This window comes from Salmo salar, chromosome 15 (assembly GCF_965601325.2).
Source record: "Salmo salar chromosome 15, fSalSal1, whole genome shotgun sequence".
Taxonomy (NCBI): domain Eukaryota; kingdom Metazoa; phylum Chordata; class Actinopteri; order Salmoniformes; family Salmonidae; genus Salmo; species Salmo salar.
Genome location: NC_138305.1, coordinates 3,538,128 through 3,562,500, shown reverse-complemented (window position 1 = coordinate 3,562,500; position 24,373 = coordinate 3,538,128). Strand labels below are relative to the sequence as shown.

At 43.8% G+C, this 24,373-nt stretch overlaps 2 protein-coding genes across 2 annotated transcripts in view; one reads left to right on the top strand and one right to left on the bottom strand.

Moving 5' to 3' along the window:
- The window catches only part of LOC106570823 (amyloid-beta A4 precursor protein-binding family A member 1), a 33,812-nt gene extending 15,976 nt beyond the window's left edge, over positions 1-17,836 (top strand). Inside the window, exons 4-7 of the mRNA XM_082961553.1 lie at positions 196-408; positions 1,121-1,240; positions 2,193-2,333; positions 3,206-17,836. Of these exons, the coding sequence (XP_082817679.1) occupies positions 196-408; positions 1,121-1,240; positions 2,193-2,333; positions 3,206-3,277 (546 nt within the window). The 3' untranslated portion in view covers positions 3,278-17,836. The remainder of the gene's footprint in view (positions 1-195; positions 409-1,120; positions 1,241-2,192; positions 2,334-3,205) is intronic.
- Positions 17,837-18,256: 420 nt separating this feature from the next.
- Positions 18,257-24,373, bottom strand: part of LOC106570822 (endosomal transmembrane epsin interactor 1) — an 81,802-nt gene continuing 75,685 nt past the window's right edge. Inside the window, exon 10 of the mRNA XM_045695328.2 lies at positions 18,257-19,194. Within this exon, the coding sequence (XP_045551284.1) occupies positions 18,841-19,194 (354 nt within the window). The 3' untranslated portion in view covers positions 18,257-18,840. The remainder of the gene's footprint in view (positions 19,195-24,373) is intronic.

Genomic DNA, 24,373 nt, shown 5'->3' with positions numbered 1-24,373 from the left:
GTCCAGAGCTCTCCCCTGACACACACGCACACACACACACGCACACACACACACACACACACACACACACACACACACACACACACACACACACACACACACACACACACACACACACACACACACACACACACACACACACACACACACACACACACACACACACACACAGATGTATTGGTTGTGCCTCCCCAGGTTTACATTGAGAAGCAGAAGGGTGACATTCTGGGCGTGGTGATTGTGGAGAGTGGGTGGGGCTCCATCCTGCCCACAGTCATCATCGCCAACATGATGCATGCTGGTCCATCTGAGAAGTCTGGTCGTCTGAACATCGGAGACCAGATCATGTCTATCAACGGGACCAGTCTGGTAGGACTACCCCTGTCTACATGCCAGACTATCATTAAGGTACCTATCTATCCCTCTCCTCCCCCTTCTATGTCTCTCTCTCTCTTCCTCTCTCCTTCCATCAACAGAACCAGTCTGGTAGGACTACACCTCTCTACTTGCCAGACCATTATTAAGGTATCAATCTATTCCTCCCTCTATCTCTCTCTCCTCCATCTCGCTCTCCTTCCCCTTTCTCCTTCTCTCTCTCTCTTCTTCTCCAACACTCTCTTTCTCTGGTGAGACTACCGCTGTCTACCTAGAGGCTAGTAAAGGACATACACCTCTCTGTTTATCTCTTTTTTCTCAATATCTCTCCTTCCTTTCATAGCCGCGGGAAGTAGGGGGGCTGAGGGTACCCTCTAATAAATCACAATTTAAAATATTTAAAATATCACCCCAAAACATGTTTCCGCAGCCATGCTTCCTTTATTTCTCAGCTCTCTCTTTCCTCGCTATCTCTGTATACAATCCTGTTCTTTCATTCCTCACTCTCTCTGTATACTCTCATTCTCTTGTAATGACGTATTCTCTTTTATGTAAGAACGTGAATGCCAAGGACAGTACACACAGCCAACATCTACAGTGCCTTCAAACTGACCATCTCTCACCTCTGTTAGGGTCTGACTCCTGTCTCTCCTCTCCTGTGCAGGGTCTGAAGAACCAGTCTCGTATCAAACTGAACATCTCACCTCTGTTAGGGTCTGACTCCTGTCTCTCCTCTCCTGTGCAGGGTCTGAAGAACCAGTCTCGTATCAAGCTGAACATCGTAAGGTGTCCTCCCGTAACCACGGTGCTCATCAGACGACCTGACCTCAGATACCAGCTGGGCTTCAGCGTACAGAATGGCATTGTGGGTATCGCCATGGAGACCATGTGTTGTCTAGTGATGTCATGAGCCCCAAACTTACTGGGCACTTGACTTTGTTTGCTTTGAGATCATAACATTTTGTTTGTTTGTGTGTACTGTGTACTTTATACTGTGTACTGTGTACTTTATACTGTGTACTGTGTACTTTATACTGTGTACTGTATACTGTGTACTGTATATTGTAGTGGCAACTCTTTAAGTGATGGACTCATGTTTTTGCTGAAACTGAATAGCTGAATTTAAGTTCAATTTAAGCTCTTCTCCAGCCTTTCAAACCGTGTGTGTGTGTGTGTGTGTGTGTGTGTGTGTGTGTGTGTGTGTGTGTGTGTGTGTCAGAGGGGTTGGGTCAAAGCAGAAGACATATTTCTACCACGTATGGACTAAAAAAAGTATATCTTATCTTAAAGGCCCAGTGCAGTCAAAAACACATTTTTGTTCCCTGTGTTTTATATATGTTTCCACACTATCAGGTTGGAATAATATTGTGAAAATGATGATAATGCCCTTTTAGTGTAAGAGCTGTTTGAAAAGACCACCTGAAATTTCAGTCTGTTTTGGTGGGATGTAGTTTTGGTCTGCCTGGTGACATCAGCAGACTATAAATTAGTTAATAGACCAAGAAGAAAGAGTTCCAAACCTTTCTGCCAATAACAGCTAGTTTTTTTTCTCCCCCTCCCCACTTTGACCACACCCAGACAGTCCTAGCAAAATTCTTGTTTGAGAAATTGCTCTTTGCTAAAAAGCAATTTAGGGTTCTTTTTGACCATTTTAATTGAAAACAATCACAGTAATGTACTTAATTGTTACCCAGAAATGATTTGATATTGAGATAAAAACGGCTGAATTGGACCTTTAAGCTGAATGTCTTTATGTCTGTATGGCTGTATGTCTGAATGTAATAGTCTTTTATGGACCATCTCCTCCACACCAACAGATCTGCAGCCTTATGCGAGGGGGCATCGCTGAGAGGGGAGGGGTCAGGGTTGGCCACCGCATCATCGAGATCAACAGCCAGAGCGTAGTGGCCACGCCCCACGAGAAGATTGTCCACATCCTGTCCAACGCCGTGGGAGAGGTGAGGTCACAGGGCAAAGGTCCTCCTGTGCTTCTAACCCTAGAATATGTTACCAGAGATAAACAAGACTTGTATGAATCGGTTATTACTGTCTCAGCTTTTAGGGTTAGGGTTGAGGTTAGTGTCGAGGATGGGGTTAGGGTCGAGGCTGGGGTTAGGGTCGAGGCTGGGGTTAGGGTCGAGACTGGGGTTAGGGTCGAGGCTGGGGTTAGGGTCGAGGCTGGGGTTAGGGTCGAGGCTGGGGTTAAGCCTAGGGTTAGGGTTGAGGCTAGGTTAGGGTTGAGACTAGGTTAGGGTTGAGCTAGGGTTAGTTTGAGGCTAGGGTATTGAGGTTAGGGTTAGGGTATTGAGGTTAGGGTTAAGGCTAGAGTTAGGGTTAAGGATGGGGTTAGGGTTGAGGCTGGGGTTAGGATGGGGGCTAGGGTTAGGGTTGAGGCTAGGGTTAGGGGTTTGAGGCTAGGGTTAGGTTAGGGGATTGAGGCTGGGGTTAGGGTATTGAGGCTAGGGTTAGGTTAGGGTATTGAGGCTAGGGTTAGGTTAGGGTATTGAGGCTAGGGTTAGGGTTGAGGTTAGGTTAGGGGTTTGAGGCTAGGGTTGAGTCTAGGATTAGGGTTGAGGCTAGGGTTAGGGTTGAGGCTAGGGTTAGGTTAGGGTATTGAGGCTAGGGTTAGGGTTGAGGCTAGGGTATTGATGCTAGGATTAGGGTTGAGGCTAGGGTTAGGTTAGGGGATTGAGGCTAGGGTTAGGGTTGAGTCTAGGGGTAGGTTAGGGTATTGAGCCTGGGGTTAGGGTTGAGGCTCATAAATATGATCAGCATGACTCTCTTTCTTCACCTCTGACTTTCTCTCCCTCTTTCTCTCTCGGGTCCACAGATCCACATGAAGACGATGCCAGCTGCCATGTACCGCTTGCTAACTGCCCAGGAGCAACCTGTTTACATCTAGAACTGACCTCACCCTCTGACTCTTCACCTTTGACCTCTTCTCCTGACCCCTGACCCCAAGCATCACTGCACCCTCTGTGTGTGAGCAATTCCTCCCCCTCTCCCCAAACCCCAGCTCACCATTGGAGAATGAAGCTTCTATAGCCTTACGAGTGGACCTGCCATGTGCTCTAGATTACTCTCCAATCCGATTGTTTTGCTGTGGAGAGTAGAGGTGGGCTGTACCAGACAGCTTGTTCAAGCCCCTCCCATCCCGAGGGTCATTTCCTGCCCTTGTCTCTCATTCTCTCCCTCTGTCTTTTTCCCCTCTCTTTCTCTCAGCATTATCTCTCTCCATTCTCTCGACCGGCTGCACTCATCTGATGTAATGTTAGGGTTACCTCTGTGTTCTCCCACAACACAAACAAGAAGAGAGGGAGTGTGAAACCTGCTGATTAACGAAGTGTTACCACTCTGAACAACCAACCACATATTCTTCCTCATAACATTCCATACCTTCCAGCTAACATTAACGAGAGTCGAGACAGAGGATAAAAGACTCTGGTAGCCCACCAGAACAGATAAAGAAAACAAAACGTTTCCATCTTTCCAAGTTTAGTTTTTCCCTTTATTTTGTCTCCAGTATGTTTTTATGGCTGAGATTTGGGCTGATTTATCCAGCATTCCAAGCTGCTTTGTCTCTCCTCTATGCCCAAGCATCTGTCACCCACCCAATGATTTACAACCTTCAAAGGAATCCATGTTCCCTTACAAAAACATACGTGCTGTCCAAGAAAACCAGTTCTACAAGTCCAGAGACTCGGCTAGGCACGGCTCCAGTCACGTGCACGGCTGATATTGGTCTATTCACGTGCACGGTTTATTTCCACCCTGGGAAGAGCAGGGGAAGAACTGCATCATCAAACCGCCATATGTCAGAAGAGTTTAACATTAAGGATTTTACAGGCACTCTGAGACCAGTGCTAATGTGATACATTCCATCCAGAGCCATGTATTTTCTGAATATAATATATGGCTTTGTTTTCTCTGATGGAGCAACAAGGGGTGATGGGCTTTGTCTGGTCTGATGGAGCAACAGGGGGGTGATGGGCTTTGTCTGGTCTGATGGAGCAACAGGGGGTGATGGACTGTCTTTGTGCCTCCTGGAAAAACGGGTTGTAGCTGAATACTGTAGTACGATAGCAGAAACCCTGGTGAACTACAACAGAACACATCCATCTAAATCAGAGGATAGATAGCAGAAACCCTGGTGAACTACAACATAACACCATCTAAATCAGAGGATAGATAGCAGAAACCCTGGTGAACTACAACAGAACACCATCTAAATCAGAGGATAGATAGCAGAAACCCTGGTGAACTACAACAGAACACATCCATCTAAATCAGAGGATCGATAGCAGAAACCCTGGTGAACTACAACAGAACACATCCATCTAAATCAGAGGATAGATGGCAGAAACCCTGGTGAACTACAACAGAACACCATCTGAATCAGAGGATAGATAGCAGAAACCCTGGTGAACTACAACAGAACACCATCTAAATCAGAGGATAGATAGCAGAAACCCTGGTGAACTACAACAGAACACATCCATCTAAATCAGAGGATAGATAGCAGAAACCCTGGTGAACTACAACAGAACACATCCATCTGAATCAGAGGATAGATAGCAGAAACCCTGGTGAACTACAACAGAACACATCCATCTAAATCAGAGGATCGATAGCAGAAACCCTGGTGAACTACAACAGAACACCATCTAAATCAGAGAATAGATAGCAGAAACCCTGGTGAACTACAACAGAACACATCCATCTAAATCAGAGGATAGATAGCAGAAACCCTGGTGAACTACAACATAACACATCCATCTGAATCAGAGGATAGATAGCAGAAACCCTGGTGAACTACAACAGAACACATCCATCTGAATCAGAGGATAGATAGCAGAAACCCTGGTGAACTACAACAGAACACATCCATCTGAATCAGAGGATAGATAGCAGAAACCCTGGTGAACTACAACAGAACACATCCATCTGAATCAGAGGATAGATAGCAGAAACCCTGGTGAACTACAACAGAACACATCCATCTGAATCAGAGGATAGATAGCAGAAACCCTGGTGAACTACAACAGAACACATCCATCTGAATCAGAGGATAGATAGCAGAAACCCTGGTGAACTACAACAGAACACATCCATCTGAATCAGAGGATAGATAGCAGAAACCCTGGTGAACTACAACAGAACACATCCATCTAAATCAGAGGATAGATAGCAGAAACCCTGGTGAACTACAACAGAACACATCCATCTGAATCAGAGGATAGATAGCAGAAACCCTGGTGAACTACAACAGAACACATCCATCTGAATCAGAGGATAGATAGCAGAAACCCTGGTGAACTACAACAGAACACCATCTAAATCAGAGGATAGATAGCAGAAACCCTGGTGAACTACAACAGAACACATCCATCTAAATCAGAGGATAGATAGCAGAAACCCTGGTGAACTACAACAGAACACATCCATCTAAATCAGAGGATAGATAGCAGAAACCCTGGTGAACTACAACAGAACACATCCATCTAAATCAGAGGATCGATAGCAGAAACCCTGGTGAACTACAACAGAACACCATCTAAATCAGAGGATAGATAGCAGACACCCTGGTGAACTACAACAGAACACATCCATCTGAATCAGAGGATAGATAGCAGAAACCCTGGTGAACTACAACAGAACACATCCATCTAAATCAGAGGATAGATAGCAGAAACCCTGGTGAACTACAACAGAACACCATCTAAATCAGAGGATAGATAGCAGAAACCCTGGTGAACTATAACAGAACACATCCATCTAAATCAGAGGATAGATAGCAGAAACCCTGGTGAACTACAACAGAACACCATCTGAATCAGAGGATAGATAGCAGAAACCCTGGTGAACTACAACAGAACACATCCATCTGAATCAGAGGATAGATAGCAGAAACCCTGGTGAACTATAACAGAACACATCCATCTAAATCAGAGGATCGATAGCAGAAACCCTGGTGAACTACAACATAACACATCCATCTGAATCAGAGGATAGATAGCAGAAACCCTGGTGAACTACAACAGAACACATCCATCTGAATCAGAGGATAGATAGCAGAAACCCTGGTGAACTACAACAGAACACATCCATCTGAATCAGAGGATAGATAGCAGAAACCCTGGTGAACTACAACAGAACACATCCATCTGAATCAGAGGATAGATAGCAGAAACCCTGGTGAACTACAACAGAACACATCCATCTGAATCAGAGGATAGATAGCAGAAACCCTGGTGAACTACAACAGAACACCATCTAAATCAGAGGATAGATAGCAGAAGAGATTACCCAGACTGAATCACCAAGTAAAGCGTCTTCATTTTTGTCATGCTGAAAATTGGATTAGATTGTGCACCAAACTGAAGTTAGGGTTAGGATTAGACTGTGTTACAATACCAACTAAAAAGTTCAATGATATTATTTTGTATTTTATAATGGAGAAATGTACATTCCACCGTCTTATTTAATAGACACACAATTTGTTTTTATTTTGTCTTGAATTTAATCTGCAGTATTTATGCGAGACCATACTGTAATTATGTTAATAGGACATCATATATTATAATATAGTGCATTGCATTTGGATCTCAATCTTTATACTTGAAGGATGTTCATCATAGTATAGGAAATGGGCCATTATTTTGTTTAAAAAAATATATATTTATGCTTTTATTTTTAGATTTAATTTTGTTATCTCGCAGATGTGATGAATTTAAGGTACTTTGAATCAACATAATCTCACAGTTCTCTGGTGTAAATTTATTCACAAATCCTCAGTGATCTGCTGCATGAAGGGGCTAGACTACAAGGGATTAAATAGGCTACAGCAGGCTTCCCCAACTGGTGGCCCGCGGTTCATTTTATTTGGCCACCCAAGTTTTCCACATCAACAAAAAATAAAATATATTTATATATACTACCGATCAAAAGTTTGGACACACCTACTCATTCAAGGGTTTTTCTTCATTTTTACTATTTTCTACATTGTAGAATAATAGTGAAGACAAAACTATGAAATAACATAACATGGGATCATGTAGTAACCAAAAACGTGTTAAAAAGATCAAAATATATTTTATATTTGAGATTCTTCAAATATCCACTATTTACCTTGATGACAGTTTTGCACACTCTTGGCATTCTCTCAACCAGCTTCACCTGGAATGCTTGTCCAACAGTCTTGAAGGAGTTCCCACATATGCTGAGCACTTGTTGGCTGCTTTTCCTTCACTCTGCGGTCCGACTCATCCCGAACCATCTCAGTTTGGTTGAGGTCAGGAGATTGTGGAGACCAGGTCATCTGATGCAGCACTCCATCACGCTCCTTCTTGGTCAAATAGCCCTTACACAGCCTGAAGGTGTGTTGGGTCATTGTCCTGTTGAAAAACAAATGATAGTCCCACTAAGCACAAACCAGAAGAGACGGCGTATCACTGCAGAATGCGGTGGTAACCATGCTGGTTAAGTGTGCCTTGAATTCTAAATAAATCACTGACAGTGTCACCAGCAAAAAGCACCCCCACACCTCCTCCTCCATGCTTCACGGTGGGAACTACACATGCGGAGATCATCCATTCACCTACTCTGCGTCTCACAAAGACATGGCGTTTGGAACCAAAAATCTCAAATTTGGACTCATCAGACCAAAGGACAGATTTCCACTGATCTAATGTCCATTGCTTTGGTTTCTTGGCCCAAGAAAGTCTCATCTTCTTATTGATGTCCTTTAGTAGTGTTTCCTCTGAACAGTTGATGTTGAGATGTGTCTGTTACTTGAACTCTGAAGCATTTACTTGGGCTGAAATCTGAGGTGCAGTTAACTTTAATGAACTTATCCTCTGCAGCAGAGGTAACTCTGGGTCTTCCTTTCCTGTGGCGGTCCTCATAAGAGCCAGTTTCATCATAGCGCTTCATGATTTTTGCAACTGCACTTGAAGAAACTTTCAAAGTTCTTAATGTTCCGGATTGACTGATCTTCATGTCTTAAAGTAATGATGGACTGTCGTTTCTCTTTGCTTATTTGAGTTGTTCTTGCCATAATATGAACTTGGTCTTTTATCAAATAGGGCTATCTTCTGTGTACCCTCCATACCTTGTCACAACACAACTGATTGGCTCAAACGCATTAAGAAGGAAAGAAATTCCACAAAGTCACACCTGTTAATGGAAATGCATTCCAGGTGTGTGCAAAGCTGTCATCAACGCAAAGGGTGGCTACTTTGAAGAATCACAAATATATTTTGATTTGCTTAACACTTTTTTGTTACTACATGATTCCATATGTGTTATTTCATAGTTTTGATGTCTTGACCAATATACTAAACTGTAGAAAATAACAACAAAATCACACAAAAATAATCAATGGAAATCCAATTTATCAACCCATGGAGGTCTGGATTTGGAGTCACACTCAAAATTAAAGTGGAAAACCACACTACAGGCTGATCCAACTTTGATGTAATGTCCTTAAAACAAGTCAAAATGAGGCTCAGTAGTGTGTGTGGCCTCCACGTGCCTGTATGACCTCCCTACAACGCCTGGGCATGCTCCTGATGAGGTGGCGGATGGTCTCCTGAGGGATCTCCTCCCAGACCTGGACTAAAGCATCCGCCAACTCCTGGACAGTCTGTGGTGCAACGTGGCGTTGGTGGATGGAGCGAGACATGATGTCCCAGATGTGCTCAATTGGATTCAGGTCTGGGGAACGGGCGGGCCAGTCCATAGCATCAATGCCTTCCTCTTGCAGGAACTGCTGACACACTCCAGCCACATGAGGTCTAGCATTGTCTTGCATTAGGAGGAACCCAGGGCCAACCGCACCAGCATATGGTCTCACAAGGGGTCTGAAGATCTCATCTCGGTACCTAACGGCAGTCAGGCTACCTCTGGCGAGCACATGGAGGGCTGTGCGGCCCCCCAAAGAAATGCCACCCCACACCATGACTGACCCACCGCCAAACCGGTCATGCTGGAGATGTTGCAGGCAGCAGAACGTTCTCCACGGCATCTTCAGACTCTGTCACGTCTGTCACATGTGCTCAGTGTGAACCTGCTTTCATCTGTGAAGAGCACAGGGCGCCAGTGGCGAATTTGCCGATCTTGGTGTTCTCTGGCAAATGCCAAACGTCCTGCACGGTGTTGGGCTATAAGCACAACCCCCACCTGTGGACGTCGGGCCCTCATACCACCCTCATGGAGTCTGTTTCTGACCGTTTGAGCAGACACATGCACATTTGTGGCCTGCTGGAGGTCATTTTGCAGGGCTCTGGCAGTGCTTCTCCTGCTCCTCCTTGCACAAGGGCGGAGGTAGCGGTCCTGCTGCTGGGTTGTTGCCCTTCTACGGCCTCCTCCATGTCTCCTGATGTACTGGCCTGTCTCCTGGTAGCGCCTCCATGCTCTGGACACTACGCTGACAGACACAGCAAACCTTCTTGCCACTCTCGCATTGATGTGCCATCCTGGATGAGCTGCACTACCTGAGCCACTTGTGTGGGTTGTAGACTCCGTCTCATGCTACCACTAGAGTGAAAGCACCGCCAGCATTCAAAAGTGACCAAAACATCAGCCAGGAAGCATAGGAACTGAGAAGTGGTCTGTGGTCACCACCTGCAGAACCACTCCTTTATTGGGGGTGTCTTGCTAATTGCCTATAATTTCCACCTGTTGTCTATTCCATTTGCACAACAGCATGTGAAATGTATTGTCAATCAGTGTTGCTTCCTAAGTGGACAGTTTGATTTCACAGAAGTGTGATTGACTTGGAGTTACATGGTGTTGTTTAAGTGTTCCCTTTATTTTTTTGAGCAGTATATATATATAATTTCTTTTTTTTGGGGGGGGGGGGGGCATATAAGACTGTAAAAACAACAGCAAATCAGCTCCAAGTGAGTTTAATTTTGGAAATCTCCTCCAAAGTATTCCCATGGAGAATAGAGTTATACAGTGGCTTGCGAAAGTATGCACCCCACCCTTGGCATTTTTCCTATTTTGTTGCCTTACAACCTGGAATTAAAATTGATTTTTGGGGGGGTTTGTAATCATTTGATTTACACAACATGCCTACCACTTTGAAGATGCAAAATATTTTTGGGGGTGAAACAAAGAAATAAGTCACACAAAAAACGGAAAACTTGAGCATGGATAACTATTCTATAACTAATACTTTGTAGAGCCACCTTTTGCAGCAATGACAGCTGCAAGTCTCTTGGGGTATTTCTATAAGCTTGACATATCTAGCCACTGGGATTTTTGCCCATTCTTCAAGGCATAACTGCTCCAGCTCCTTCAAGTTGGATGGGTTCCACAAGTGTACAGCAATCTTTAAGTCATACCACAGATTCTCAATTGGATTGAGGTCTGAGCTTTGACTAGGCCATTCCAAGACATTTAAATGTTTCCCCTTAAACCACTCAAGTGTTGCTTTAGCAGGATGCTTCGGGTCATTGTCCTGCTGGAAGGTGAACCTCCATCCCAGTCTCAAATCTCTGGAAGACTGAAACAGGTTTCCCTCAAGAATTTCCCTGTATTTAGCACCATCCATCATTCCTTAAATTTTGACCAGTTTCCCAGTCTCTGCTGATGAAAAACATCCCCACAGCATGATGCTGCCACCACCATGCTTCACTGTGGTGTTCTCGGGGTGCTGAGAGGTGTTGGGTTTGCGCCAGACAGCATTTTCCTTGATGGCCAAAAAGCTCAGTTTTAGTCTCTTCTGACCAGAGTACCTTCTTCCATATGTTTGGGGAGTTTCCCACATGCCTTTTGGCGAACACCAAACGTGTTTGCTTATTTTGTTCTTTGAGCAAGGGCTTTTTTCTGGTCACTCTTCTGTAAAGCCCAGCTCTGTGGAGTGTACGGCTTAAAGTGGTCCTATGGATAGATACGCCAATCTCCGCTGTGGAGCTTTGCAGCTCCTTCAGGGTTATGTTTGGTCTCTTTGTTGCCTCTCTGATTAATGCCCTCCTTGCCTGGTCCATGAGTTTTGGTGGGCGGCCCTCTCTTGACAGGTTTGTTGGGGTGCCATATTCTTTCCATTTTTTAATAATGGATTTAATGGTGCCCCGTGGGATGTTCAAAGTTTCTGATATTTTTTATAACACAACCCTGATTGTTACTTCTCCACAACATTGTCTCTGACCTGTTTGAAGAGCTCCTTGGTCTTCATGTGGTGCCCCTTGCTTAGTGGTGTTGCAGACTCTGGGGCCTTTCAGAACAGGTGTATATATACTGAGATTATGTGACAGATCATGTGATACTTACATTGCACACAGGTAGACTTTATTTAACTAATTATGTGACTTCTGAAGGTAATTGGTTGCACCAGATCTTTTTTAGGGGCTTCATAGCGAAGGGGGTGAATACATATGCACACACCAATTTTTCAGTTTTTACTTTTTTATACTTTTTTGAAACAAGTAATTTTTTTCATTTCATTTCACCAATTTGGACTATTTTGTGTATGTCCATTACATGAAATCCAAATAAAAATCAATTTAAATTACAGGTTGTAATGAAACAAAATGGTTATAACACCAAGGAGGGTGAAAACTTATGCAAGGCACTGTATGTGATTGTAATTAAGGTTTGAAATTATTATGTTTTTGTCAAATATTATCTGTTTGGGCTTCTTGTGGTCAATTTGCAATCTAAGTGTCACATGATCTGTCACATGATCTCAGTATATATACACCAGTCTAAAAATGATTTGTAATTATGTTCCGGAACCCTGACCATCCCCTCAAGAAGACATTGGCCTGTGCCTGAAGCTAGTTGATGATCCCTGGGCTACAGTGTGTTGAGACTAGCGTATTACTAAAGACAGAACTGATGATTTACAGGTCTGGGTTCAATTCAAATTAAGGAACTGATATACATTTAAAATTCAAACATTTATAATCTTTTGAAATAAATAGGTTCTCCTTTTCAGGTTATTGAGAAGTTATTGAAAATAGATTAATTATTTTGTTTTTGCAATACTTGTGTCTACATTTTCGTTTACTTCTTGAATTGACTGTCTTCAATTGGAATTGACTCCAACCCCGATGACTTAACTCTGGTAATGACCAGATTGTTCTGATTATGGTCTTGCTGTGAGAGTGTGAGGACAAAGTAATGCAGATGACTGCAGTGATGATGATGATTAACAATAGAAAGGAACGACTATTCCTGGTGTTATGACTCCTCTTCTATAACCACGTCTTCCCGGTCATTTATCTGTCTGGCCTGCCGTATACATTTACAATACCTATTTTGTTCTCTTCTTCAGGATGAGAAGTAAGGCTGTCCTCTCAACCTGATCACGTTATGACACTAACATTGTAATTATATATTGATTGGGCTGTATGTGATAAATGGGATTGTTGAAAGGCCCTTCAGCTCTACTTTAGAATCAGATCTAGTGCACTATTCAATCTATATTGAGGAAATTCAGCTTTACATGGTGATTGAAATTTAAAGGCAATGTCCCCTCATTAGCAAAGACTGCATTCACGGTAAACGCTGCAGATGTCGGCTCAATAGGAAATTACCTTAACATGTCGCGCTATGTGTAACACCTTAGCGATAAAGATTGAATAGAGCCCCTAGTTATTCTAGAATATAATATATATAATATATATATAATATAATGTCTAGATGATTCAAGAAGTTCATTCCAGGAAGCTTACGCCTCTTTAAAGGTGTATGACCTTTTGACCTTTCACCCAGACATTCTCCTCCCTCACTTCCTGTCTCCCGTGTCACTTCTTGCCTCAGACACCCCCTCTCTGGACTCGTGTTTACAAACATGGCCGACGGCCCAGCAGCTTTGCTTTATGGGACAGTTTCCGGGCTTGTAGACGGGACACATTATGACGCTACACCTCTGTACTGACTTGTGGAGGGGACACATTATGACGCTACACCTCTGTACTGACTTGTGGAGGGCACACATTATGACGCTACACCTCTGTACTGACTTGTAGAGGGGACACATTATGACGCTACACCTCTGTACTGACTTGTGGAGGGGACACATTATGACGCTACACCTCTGTACTGACTTGTGGAGGGCACACATTATGACGCTACACCTCTGTACTGACTTGTGGAGGGGACACATTATGATGCTACACCTCTGTACTGACTTGTGGAGGGGACACATTATGACGCTACACCTCTGTACTGACTTGTAGAGGGGACACATTATGACGCTACACCTCTGTACTGACTTGTAGAGGGGACACATTATGACGCTACACCTCTGTACTGACTTGTGGAGGGCACACATTATGACGCTACACCTCTGTACTGACTTGTAGAGGGGACACATTATGACGCTACACCTCTGTACTGACTTGTGGAGGGGACACATTATGACGCTACACCTCTGTACTGACTTGTGGAGGGCACACATTATGACGCTACACCTCTGTACTGACTTGTGGAGGGGACACATTATGATGCTACACCTCTGTACTGACTTGTGGAGGGGACACATTATGACGCTACACCTCTGTACTGACTTGTAGAGGGGACACATTATGACGCTACACCTCTGTACTGACTTGTAGAGGGGACACATTATGATGCTACACCTCTGTACTGACTTGTGGAGGGGACACATTATGACGCTACACCTCTGTACTGACTTGTGGAGGGGACACATTATGACGCTACACCTCTGTACTGACTTGTGGAGGGGACACATTATGACGCTACACCTCTGTAATGACTTGTGGAGGGGACACACATCATTTCTAGTTGCTGCACTAGATCGCCTCGACACCTGGCTTGTGTGCAAAACGTTGACCCTTTCTTTCCTTTCCTTTCCCTACATCCCATTTAAACCATTGATTGTTCCAAGTGTCTGTCTCTGTCTCTCTGTATCTGTCTCTATATCTGTCTCTATGTATCTGTCTCTATCTCTGTCTCTCTGTATCTGTCTCTATCTCTGTCTCTATGTATCTGTCTCTATCTCTGTCTCTATGTATCTGTCTCTATCTCTGTCTGTTTCTGTCTCTGTCTGTTCTCTGTCTCTATTTCTGTCTGTTTCTATCTTTATCTCTGTCTGTTTCTATCTCTATCTCTGTCTGTTTCTATCTCTATCTCTGTCTGTTTCTGTCTCTATTTCTGTCTGTTTCTATCTTTATCTCTGTCTGTTTCTATCTCTATCTCTGTCTGTTTCTGTCTCTATTTCTGTCTGTTTCTGTCTCTATTTCTGTCTGTTTCTATCTCTATCTCTGTCTGTTTCTATCTCTATCTCTGTCTCTGTCTCATGCCTAAAGCTCATTTTGGCCTTATTAATATTACTGTACTTTTTATGATATTGAACTAACATGATACTGAAGAGTTCCTGTACGGTCGACCATATGATGTTGTAGCATGGCCTATCTGGAGTCACCGGTCAGTCTGTCTATCTGTAGCCACCAGTCGTTTGGTCAACCATATGATGTTCTAGCATGGCCTATCTGGAGTTACCGACCTACCATATGATGTTCTAGCATGGTCTATCTGGAGTTACCGACCTACCATATGATGCTCTAGCATGGTCTATCTGGAGTTACCGACCTACCATATGATGTTCTAGCATGGTCTATCTGGAGTTACCGACCTACCATATGATGTTCTAGCATGGCCTATCTGGAGTTACCGACCTACCATATGATGTTCTAGCATGGTCTATCTGGAGTTACCGACCTACCATATGATGCTCTAGCATGGCCTATCTGGAGTTACCGACCTACCATATGATGTTCTAGCATGGTCTATCTGGAGTTACCGACCTACCATATGATGCTCTAGCATGGCCTATCTGGATTTACCGACCTACCATATGATGTTCTAGCATGGCCTATCTGGAGTTACCGACCTACCATATGATGTTCTAGCATGGTCTATCTGGAGTTACCGACCTACCATATGATGTTCTAGCATGGTCTATCTGGAGTTACCGACCTACCATATGATGTTCTAGCATGGCCTATCTGGAGTTACCGACCTACCATATGATGTTCTAGCATGGTCTATCTGGAGTTACCGACCTACCATATGATGTTCTAGCATGGCCTATCTGGAGTCACCGGTCTGTCTATCTGGAGTCACCGGTCTGTCTATCTGGAGTCACCGGTCTGTCTATCTGGAGTCACCGGTCTGTCTATCTGGAGTCACCGGTCTGTCTATCTGGAGTCACCAGTTGTTCGGTCGACCATATGATGTTCTCGCATGGCCTACTGGTCGGTCGTATGCTGTATCATTCCTGCTTCTAGTGTGTATGGGGTGTGATAACGACTTCATTATTCCACATTAAACCAAAACCAGCTGGAATACATAATATACAGTGGCAAGAAAAAGTATATGAACCCTTAAGGAAATTCCTGGATTTCTGCATAAATTAGTCATCAAATGTGATCTGATCTTCATCTTGGTCACAACAATAGACAAACACCGTCTGCTTAAACTATTAACACACAAACAATGATACGTTTTCATGTCTTTATTGAACACACCGTGTAAACATTCACAGTGCAGGGTGAAAAAAGTATGTGAACCCTTGGATTTAATAACTGGTTGACCCTCCTTTGGCTTCAATAACCTCAACCAAACGTTTTCTGTGGTTGCGGATCAGACCTGCACAACGGTCAGGAGGAAGTTTGGACCATTCCTTTTTACAAAACTGTTTCAGTGCAGCAATATTCTTGGGATGTCTGGTGTGAACTGCTCACTTGAGGTCATGCCACAGCATCTCAATCGGGTTGAGGTCAGGACTCTGACTGGGCGTATTTTCTTTTGTTGAAGCCATTCTGTTGTTGATTTACTTCTGTTTTTTTGGTCATTGTCCTGTTGCACCCAACTTCTGTTGAGCTTCAACTGGCGGACAGATAGCCTAACGCTCTCCTGCAAAATGTCTTGATAAACTTGGGAATTCATTTTTCCGTCGATGATAGCATGCTGTCCAGGCCCTGAGGTGCTCCATCCACAATACTTTACAGTTGGGATGTGCTGTGCCTTTTTTTCTCCACACATAGTGTTGCATGTTCTGTCCACAGAATATTTTGCCAGTAGCGCTGTGGAACATCCAGGTGCACTTTGGCAAACTTCAGATGTGCAGCAATGTTTTTTTTGGACAGCAGTGGCTTCTTCTGTGGTGTCCTCCCATGAACACTATTCTTGTTTAGTGTTTTACGTATCGTAGACTCGTCAACAGAGATGTTAGCATGACCCAGAGATTTCTGTAAGTCTTTAGCTGACACTAGGATTCTTCTTCACCTCATTGAGCATTCTGCACTGTGATCTTGCATCTTTGCAGGACGGCCACTCCTAGGGAGAGTAGCAACAGTGCTTTCTTCATTTATAGACAATTTGTCTTACCATGGACTGATGAACATCAAGGCTTTTAGAGATACTTTTGTAACCCTTTCCAGCTTTATGCAAGTCAACAATTTTTAATCTTAGGTCTTCTGAGATCTCTTTTGTTCGAGGCATGGTTCACATCAGGCAATGCTTTTGTGAATAGCAAACTCACATTTTGTGAGTGTTTTTTATAGGGCAAGGCAGCTCTAACCAACATCTCCAATCTCGTCTCATTGATTGGACTCCAGGTTAGTTGACTCCTGACTCCAATTAGCTTTTGGAGAAGTCATTAGCCTAGGGGTTCACATACTTTTTCCAACCTACACTGTGAATGTTTAAATGATGTATTCAATATATACAAAAATACAATAATTTGTGTGTTATTAGTTTAAGCACACTATGTTTGTCTAGTGTGGTGACTTAGATGAAGATCAGATCAGATTTGATGACCAATTTATGCAGAAATCCAGGTAATTCTAAAGGGTTCACATACTTGTTCTTGCCACTGTGTACATAAACATATATAAATATACAGGTATATATACTTGTAATGGTTATTTCGTGTGTTGAGTTTGGATTGACCATATTAAAGCAAGCTTCAATGAATAACAAATAAGGTGAAATGAGAACTGAGTAAACTAGTGGCAAGGGCCCTTACAATGTCTCTTATTAAAGAAGGGGTTTCATGTGAACTAGGTAAGAGAGGAAGTGAATGATTATGTGAAAAAACATAATTACATATTTGTCTAGAGCACAAGGTAACGAACACAGGGGGCATATTGCTGAAGTATAGACCTTCCCTGTCCATGTTGGCGATAGTAGGCTATTGTGACGCAACAAAGTTGTCCTTTGTAAAGAGATGGGCAGCAAACATACACTTGAGTCGATGGTGACTATGAGGTAGGCTAACTAGTGTTTATAATGCACTGTTTTGAATGTAATTCATCTTAAAATGTTTGTCGACATGTCTAAAGATGATGAAAACGTGAAAAATACTACTTTCTGTAAAGCTATGGCAATTTGTATTTATTTGCTAGCTTTTCTGTGATGTTATGAACTACAGAACTGGAATGTTTGTACCGGTATTTACAACAATAAACTACTTGCAGAAGGACGGGACTGTTGTTGTTTTTGTTGTTGCTTCTAAGGCCTGGATTCAATCCACAGCCAACAATGCACCTTTTAAAGGTAATTTAAGTTTGAGACGACAATGTTTATCATGAATGTAATCTACGTGAAAGGCGCATCGTCTCTGTCTGGTGAGCTGCTCTTTAATGTGCCTTGGATTGAATCCCGGCGCATAAATGGTGCACTTTAAGGCCTAGATGTAATCCGGAAGCGCATAAGAGGCACATTTGTAGTGCGTTTAAAATGTAAATGCGGATTTCCCGATTGAGCCGACATATGAAGTGTTTATTGTGAACGCAGTCTCGGCACATTGCCTTTATATAAAAGGTGTATAGCCAAAATAATGGGCGTTGGGATTGAATCCCGGCCTAAACAAATGAATGGAGGCTGAATTAAGACTCAACACTCATGGTACATGCCCAGTTTAATTCATACTGAACATTTTATATGGAACATTACATGTCGCTTTATTTAAGGCACTGGACAGATAGTGAAGTATAGAAAGAGACCCTTCCATAGACTCTCACATGCAGGTAGGGTTCAGTGCTGTCATATGTACAGCCAATCATTTTATAACAGCTTGTAACACAGAATTGTTAATGGGAATATTTGGAAACAATTTTGAAACCTTTGATTCCCAGGTCACCTCTTTCACAATGCAAACAACATAGTGTACAGACAACACTACATACTGTACATACACTTAAACAGTATTAGTGCAGCAGATACACACACACACACACACACCTTAGGCACACAACACACGCACGCAGCCGCACACACAGTCTTTCTAAAGGCTAGTACTTGCAGTCTGTGGGACTCAGTTTCAAAGTTCTTTAGAATGGGTTTTTCCCCACTAGGTTTAGCAGTGGCAGTCCCAAGCCTCGCCACCAGGGGGCGCCTTTCCCTTGGAGTCAATAAGGTGTTTCCCCCAGTGGACCATGCCATCAGTTTGTGCTAGGGGAGTGTTGGGATGGGAAGAGGGTTCCATCAGATCACAGTTTCCCTAAACACCCCTATGAGACTGTGGGGGCGTTCGTGATGATCCAGGCGTGAGCCCGCCCGTGACGTCGACCTAGAACCTACTCTAGACCTGGCTCGAGACCAGGACTTGAAGCCAGACCCACCACCTTGCCTGGCCTCTAGTGGCTGCTGCTCTGCCCAGGTGAAGGTGCTGAGGTCCCCACAACTCCGCAGGTGCAGCAGGCCGGGCCTCTTCCGGAGAGGCTGGGGGAGGGTCCGGGAGGAACAGTCCAGCATGGGGGCATGGGGTCTGGAGCAGGTCCTGGGGAGGGACAGGGGCTGGGGCAGGGCTCCTGCTGGTGTCTCTGATACTGTGATCACCTGGAGAGAGAGGAGGAGAAGAGAAGAGGTTCAGTTTAAAGGGATAGTTCACCAAAATGTATCTCTTCTTGTCCCGTCTTCCTGACCTACTCATCCTTTTCACCCCCTCTCCTCCCCTCTCTCTCTCCTCATCCCCCCCTCCTTTCCTAACCATCCGGTTTCCACTTCTCTACCTGTTCTATGTAGCTGGCACAGTGTTCTATGTACTGTAGCTGATACAGTGTTCTATGTAGCTGGCACAATGTTCTATGTAGCTGGCACAGTGTTCTATGTAGCTGACACAGTGTTCTATGTACTGTAGCTGGCACAGTGTTCTATGTACTGTAGCTGGCACAGTGTTCTATGTACTGTAGCTGGCACAGTGTTCTATGTAGCTGGCACAGTGTTCTATGTAACTGGCACAGTGTTCTATGTAGCTGGCACAGTGTTCTATGTAGCTGGCACAGTGTTCTATGTAACTGGCACAGTGTTCTATGTAGCTGGCACAGTGTTCTATGTAGCTGGCACAGTGTTCTATATAGCTGGCACAGTGTTCTATGTAGCTGGCACAGTGTTCTATGTAGCTGGCACAGTGTTCTATGTAGCTGGCACAGTGTTCTATGTAACTGGCACAGTGTTCTATGTAGCTGGCACAGTGTTCTATGTAGCTGGCACAGTGTTCTATGTAACTGGCACAGTGTTCTATGTAGCTGGCACAGTGTTCTGTGTAACTGGCACAGTGTTCTATGTAGCTGGCACAGTGTTCTATGTAGCCTCTATGTAGCCTAGAGGCCTTCACGCGTCCAAAAAGTTGGACTCGTTCCCGAAATGGACCTGGCGCTTTCCCATCCGGACCCAATATGCATAAATCTTTTTTTATATATATATATATATATATATATAAAGACCCAGTTCCGAACGGACCCGAGGACAACTAGACCCGTCCCGTATTGACCTGGTCGGATCCAGACCCGGTCTGATCCGAGTGATGGAAGCAGCAGAAAAGCTACTTTATTAACCAGAGCTGATAAAGCGCGAGGGAGAGGAGGCAGAGCAAGGTGACGCTCTAGCAGGGGCCGTACTGTGTGTGCAGGCTACTGTTAGTGTGAGCGAGTGACACCGAGGAGGGAGGGAGAGACGAGAGACAGCAACCAACCAAGCGAGAGGGATCAAGCTGCGACATCATCTCTCAGAGCAGTCATCCCTCAGCGTCTCTATGCTGCCAAGTTGGAGTCTCTAAAGGTACCACTCAAGACGTCGTTTGGGTTACAGACGTTAGCCATGGTCCGCAGACATGACAGTAAAGAATTTCAGTAATGAAAAAAGGAAAAAAAAATAACTCATTGTGAGCTGTGTCTTGGAACGTTACCTACCGGTAGCCATGTATGTAACGTTCAGTTTTTTGTAAATGTAAATGCTAGCTAACGTTAGCTATGTATTATTTATTATTGAATATTTGAAATAATAATAATAATAATAATAATAATAATTGAAATATCAAGTCATGGCGGTTCTAGTAGTTATGGATTTCAAGCGCTTCCAGTGTTAGACTCCTTTAGAAACGCCCACTTCTCCTTATATGGTTCCTTTAGAAACGCCCACTTCTCCTTATATGGTTCCTTTAGAAACCCACACTTCTCCTTATATGGTTCCTTTAGAAACCCACACTTCTCCTTATATGGTTCCTTTAGAAACGCCCACTTCTCCTTATATGGTTATTTTAGAAACACCCTTTAGAAACATGCACTTTCTCATCCTACAGTTACAAATAACAACAACTCCATTCAGACTATAAAGTAGCAGTCTACCTGTTGTCTCTTGGTCATTCTAGCCTGTCCTTCTCCTTTAACTTTTAATGCCATTATTTTAATTCCATCTTCCATTGATTAGATATCTCCTAACTTTTGCCCCACACGGAGGTTCTATGACTGGAGCCTATTGCCGTGTTGATGACTTATGATTGGCCAACAACAAGCTACACTCACCATGCTCCACTCTCGTGAAAAGCAAAGCACAGCAGCATAAACTGTACAATTTCTCTCACTCACTCTCTCTCTCTACTGCAGCAGTCTCATTCGGTTCTGTATGGGTCCTTCTGGATAAGTCACTTAAAATGACACGTACCGGAGACCTGTGACAATCATATTAAATCCCACCCAGGTTCCGCTTGGGTCTCGATGTGGTCTCGGGTATTCGCATACAGGTGGTTCTGTGAAGACATCTAATGTAGCCTGTACCTGTCCTATGTAGCCTGTAACTGTTCTATGTAGCCTGCACCTGTTCTATGTAGCCTGTACCTGTCCTATGTAGCCTGTTCTATATAGCCTGTACCTGTCCTATGTAGCAAGTACCTGTCCTATGTAGCCTGTACCTGTACTATGTAGCCTGTTCTATGTAGCCAGTGCCTGTCATATGTAGCCTGTCCTATATAGCCTGTACCTGTCCTATGTAGCCTGTACCTGTCCTATGTAGCCTGTACCTGTCCTATGTAGCCTATACCTGTACCTGTTCTATGTAGCCTGTACCTCTCCTATGTAGCCTGTTCTATATAGCCTGTACCTGTCCTATGTAGCCTGTACCTGTTCTATGTAGCCTGTACCTGTCCTATGTAGCCTGTACCTGTCCTATGTAGCCTGTACCTGTCCTATGTAGCCTGTACCTGTCCTATGTAACCTGTACCTGTTCTATGTAACCTGTACCTGTTCTATGTAGCCTGTACCTGTCCTATGTAGCCTGTACCTGTCCTATGTAGCCTGTACCTGTCCTATGTAACCTGTACCTGTTCTATGTAACCTGTACCTGTTCTATGTAGCCTGTACCTGTCCTATGTAGCCTTTACCCGTCCTATGTAGCCTTTACCTGTCCTATGTAGCCTGTACCTGTTCTATGTAGCCTGTACCTGTCCTATGTAGCCTGTTCTATATAGCCTTTACCTGTCCTATGTAGCAAGTACCTGTCCTATGTAGCCTGTACCTGTACTATGTAGCCTGTTCTATGTAGCCAGTGCCTGTCATATGTAGCCTGTTCTATATAGCCTTTACCTGTCCTATGTAGCCTGTACCTGTCCTATGTAGCCTGTACCTGTTCTATGTAGCCTATACCTGTACCTGTTCTATGTAGCCTGTACCTCTCCTATGTAGCCTGTTCTATATAGCCTGTACCTGTCCTATGTAGCCTGTACCTGTTCTATGTAGCCTGTACCTGTCCTATGTAGCCTGTACCTGTCCTATGTAGCCTGTACCTCTCCTATGTAGCCTGTACCTGTCCTATGTAGCCTGTACCTGTCCTATGTAGCCTGTACCTGTCCTATGTAACCTGTACCTGTTCTATGTAACCTGTACCTGTTCTATGTAGCCTGTACCTGTCCTATGTAGCCTGTACCTGTCCTATGTAGCCTGTACCCGTCCTATGTAGCCTTTACCTGTTCTATGTAGCCTGTACCTGTTCTATGTAGCCTGTACCTGTCCTATGTAGCCTGTTCTATATAGCCTGTACCTGTCCTATGTAGCAAGTACCTGTCCTATGTAGCCTGTACCTGTACTATGTAGCCTGTTCTATGTAGCCAGTGCCTGTCATATGTAGCCTGTTCTATATAGCCTTTACCTGTCCTATGTAGCCTGCACCTGTCCTATGTAGCCTGTACCTGTTCTATGTAGCCTATACCTCTCCTATGTAGCCTGTACCTGTTCTATGTAGCCTGTACCTGTCCTATGTTTACTGTTCTATATAGCCTGTACCTGTCCTATGTAGCAAGTACCTGTCCTATGTAGCCTGTACCTGTACTATGTAGCCTGTACTATGTAGCCTGTTCTATATAGCCTTTACCTGTCCTATGTAGCCTGTACCTGTCCTATATAGCCTGTACCTGTTCTATGTAGCCTGTACCTGTCCTATGTAGCCTGTACCTGTCCTATGTAGCCTGTACCTGTCCTATGTAGCCTGTACCTGTTCTATGTAGCCTGTACCTGTTCTATGTAGCCTGTACCTCTCCTATGTAGCCTGTTCTATATAGCCTGTACCTGTCCTATGTAGCCTGTACCTGTTCTATGTAGCATGTACCTGTTCTATGTAGCCTGTACCTGTCCTATGTAGCCTGTACCTGTCCTATGTAGCCTGTACCTGTCCTATGTAGCCTGTACCTGTTCTATGTAGCCTGTACCTGTCCTATGTAGCATGTACCTGTCATATGTAGCATGTACCTGTCGTATGTAGCCTGTACCTGTTCTATGTATCCTTTCCCTGTCCTATGTAGCCTGTACCTGTTCTATGTAGCATGTACCTGTTCTATGTAGCCTGTACCTGTTCTATGTAGCCTCTACATCTAACATTTTAGTCATTTAGCAGACGCTCTTATCCAGAGTGATTTACAGTCATCTTAAAATAGCTAGGTGGGACTGTAGGTTGGTTCAGCCCCCGAAGTGACTCTTATCAACACTCTATGCCAAAGGTTTTAGATTTTCTCCTTAGAAATTCAGCATCGGCGGCAGGGTAGCCTAGTGGTTAGAGTGTTGGGCTAGTAACCGAAAGGTTGCTAGATCAAATCCCTGAGCTGACAAGGTATAAATCTGTCGTTCTGCCCCTGAACAAGGCAGTTAACCCACTGTTTCTAGGCTGTCATTGAAGATAAGAATGTGTTCTTAACCAACTTGCCTAATTAAGGTAAAATAAAAAAATGATCTGTGTTATCTTGCCAACCCCCTCTTGTCACGTCTCTGGGTAGTAGAGGTTCTGTTTGTGATTACATCCTGAAGGTCTGATATCTGATTGTTGATCATTGGTCAACAACTCATATTTTGAATCCAAACAATCAGATGTTATGAAGGGTCTCAGATTCATTGTCTCTTTCTCTTATTTGTTCCTGACCTACGCTGGTGAGATACCTACACTTTCTCTCTCTGCCTCTCCCATGAGCTATGGGCCTTGTGCCATGGTTTCCTTGTCTCTCTCCCTGTCTGATCATACCTAGACTAATGCTTTGTAATGCTTGTATGGCTTGTTTTATGGCTTGTATGTGAATCCATTCATTTTACAATGCTATTAAATATCTGTCTTTGATATAGACACTCTCAGACCAATTCTTGCTAGTCAACACCGACTCATTGCTTAATGCTTGCTTGCATATTTTAATTGTCTTTATGGAGTCAGATAAACATTTTAATAGGCTAATTCCTTAGTCATATTACAGGTTGCATGTGAGGTA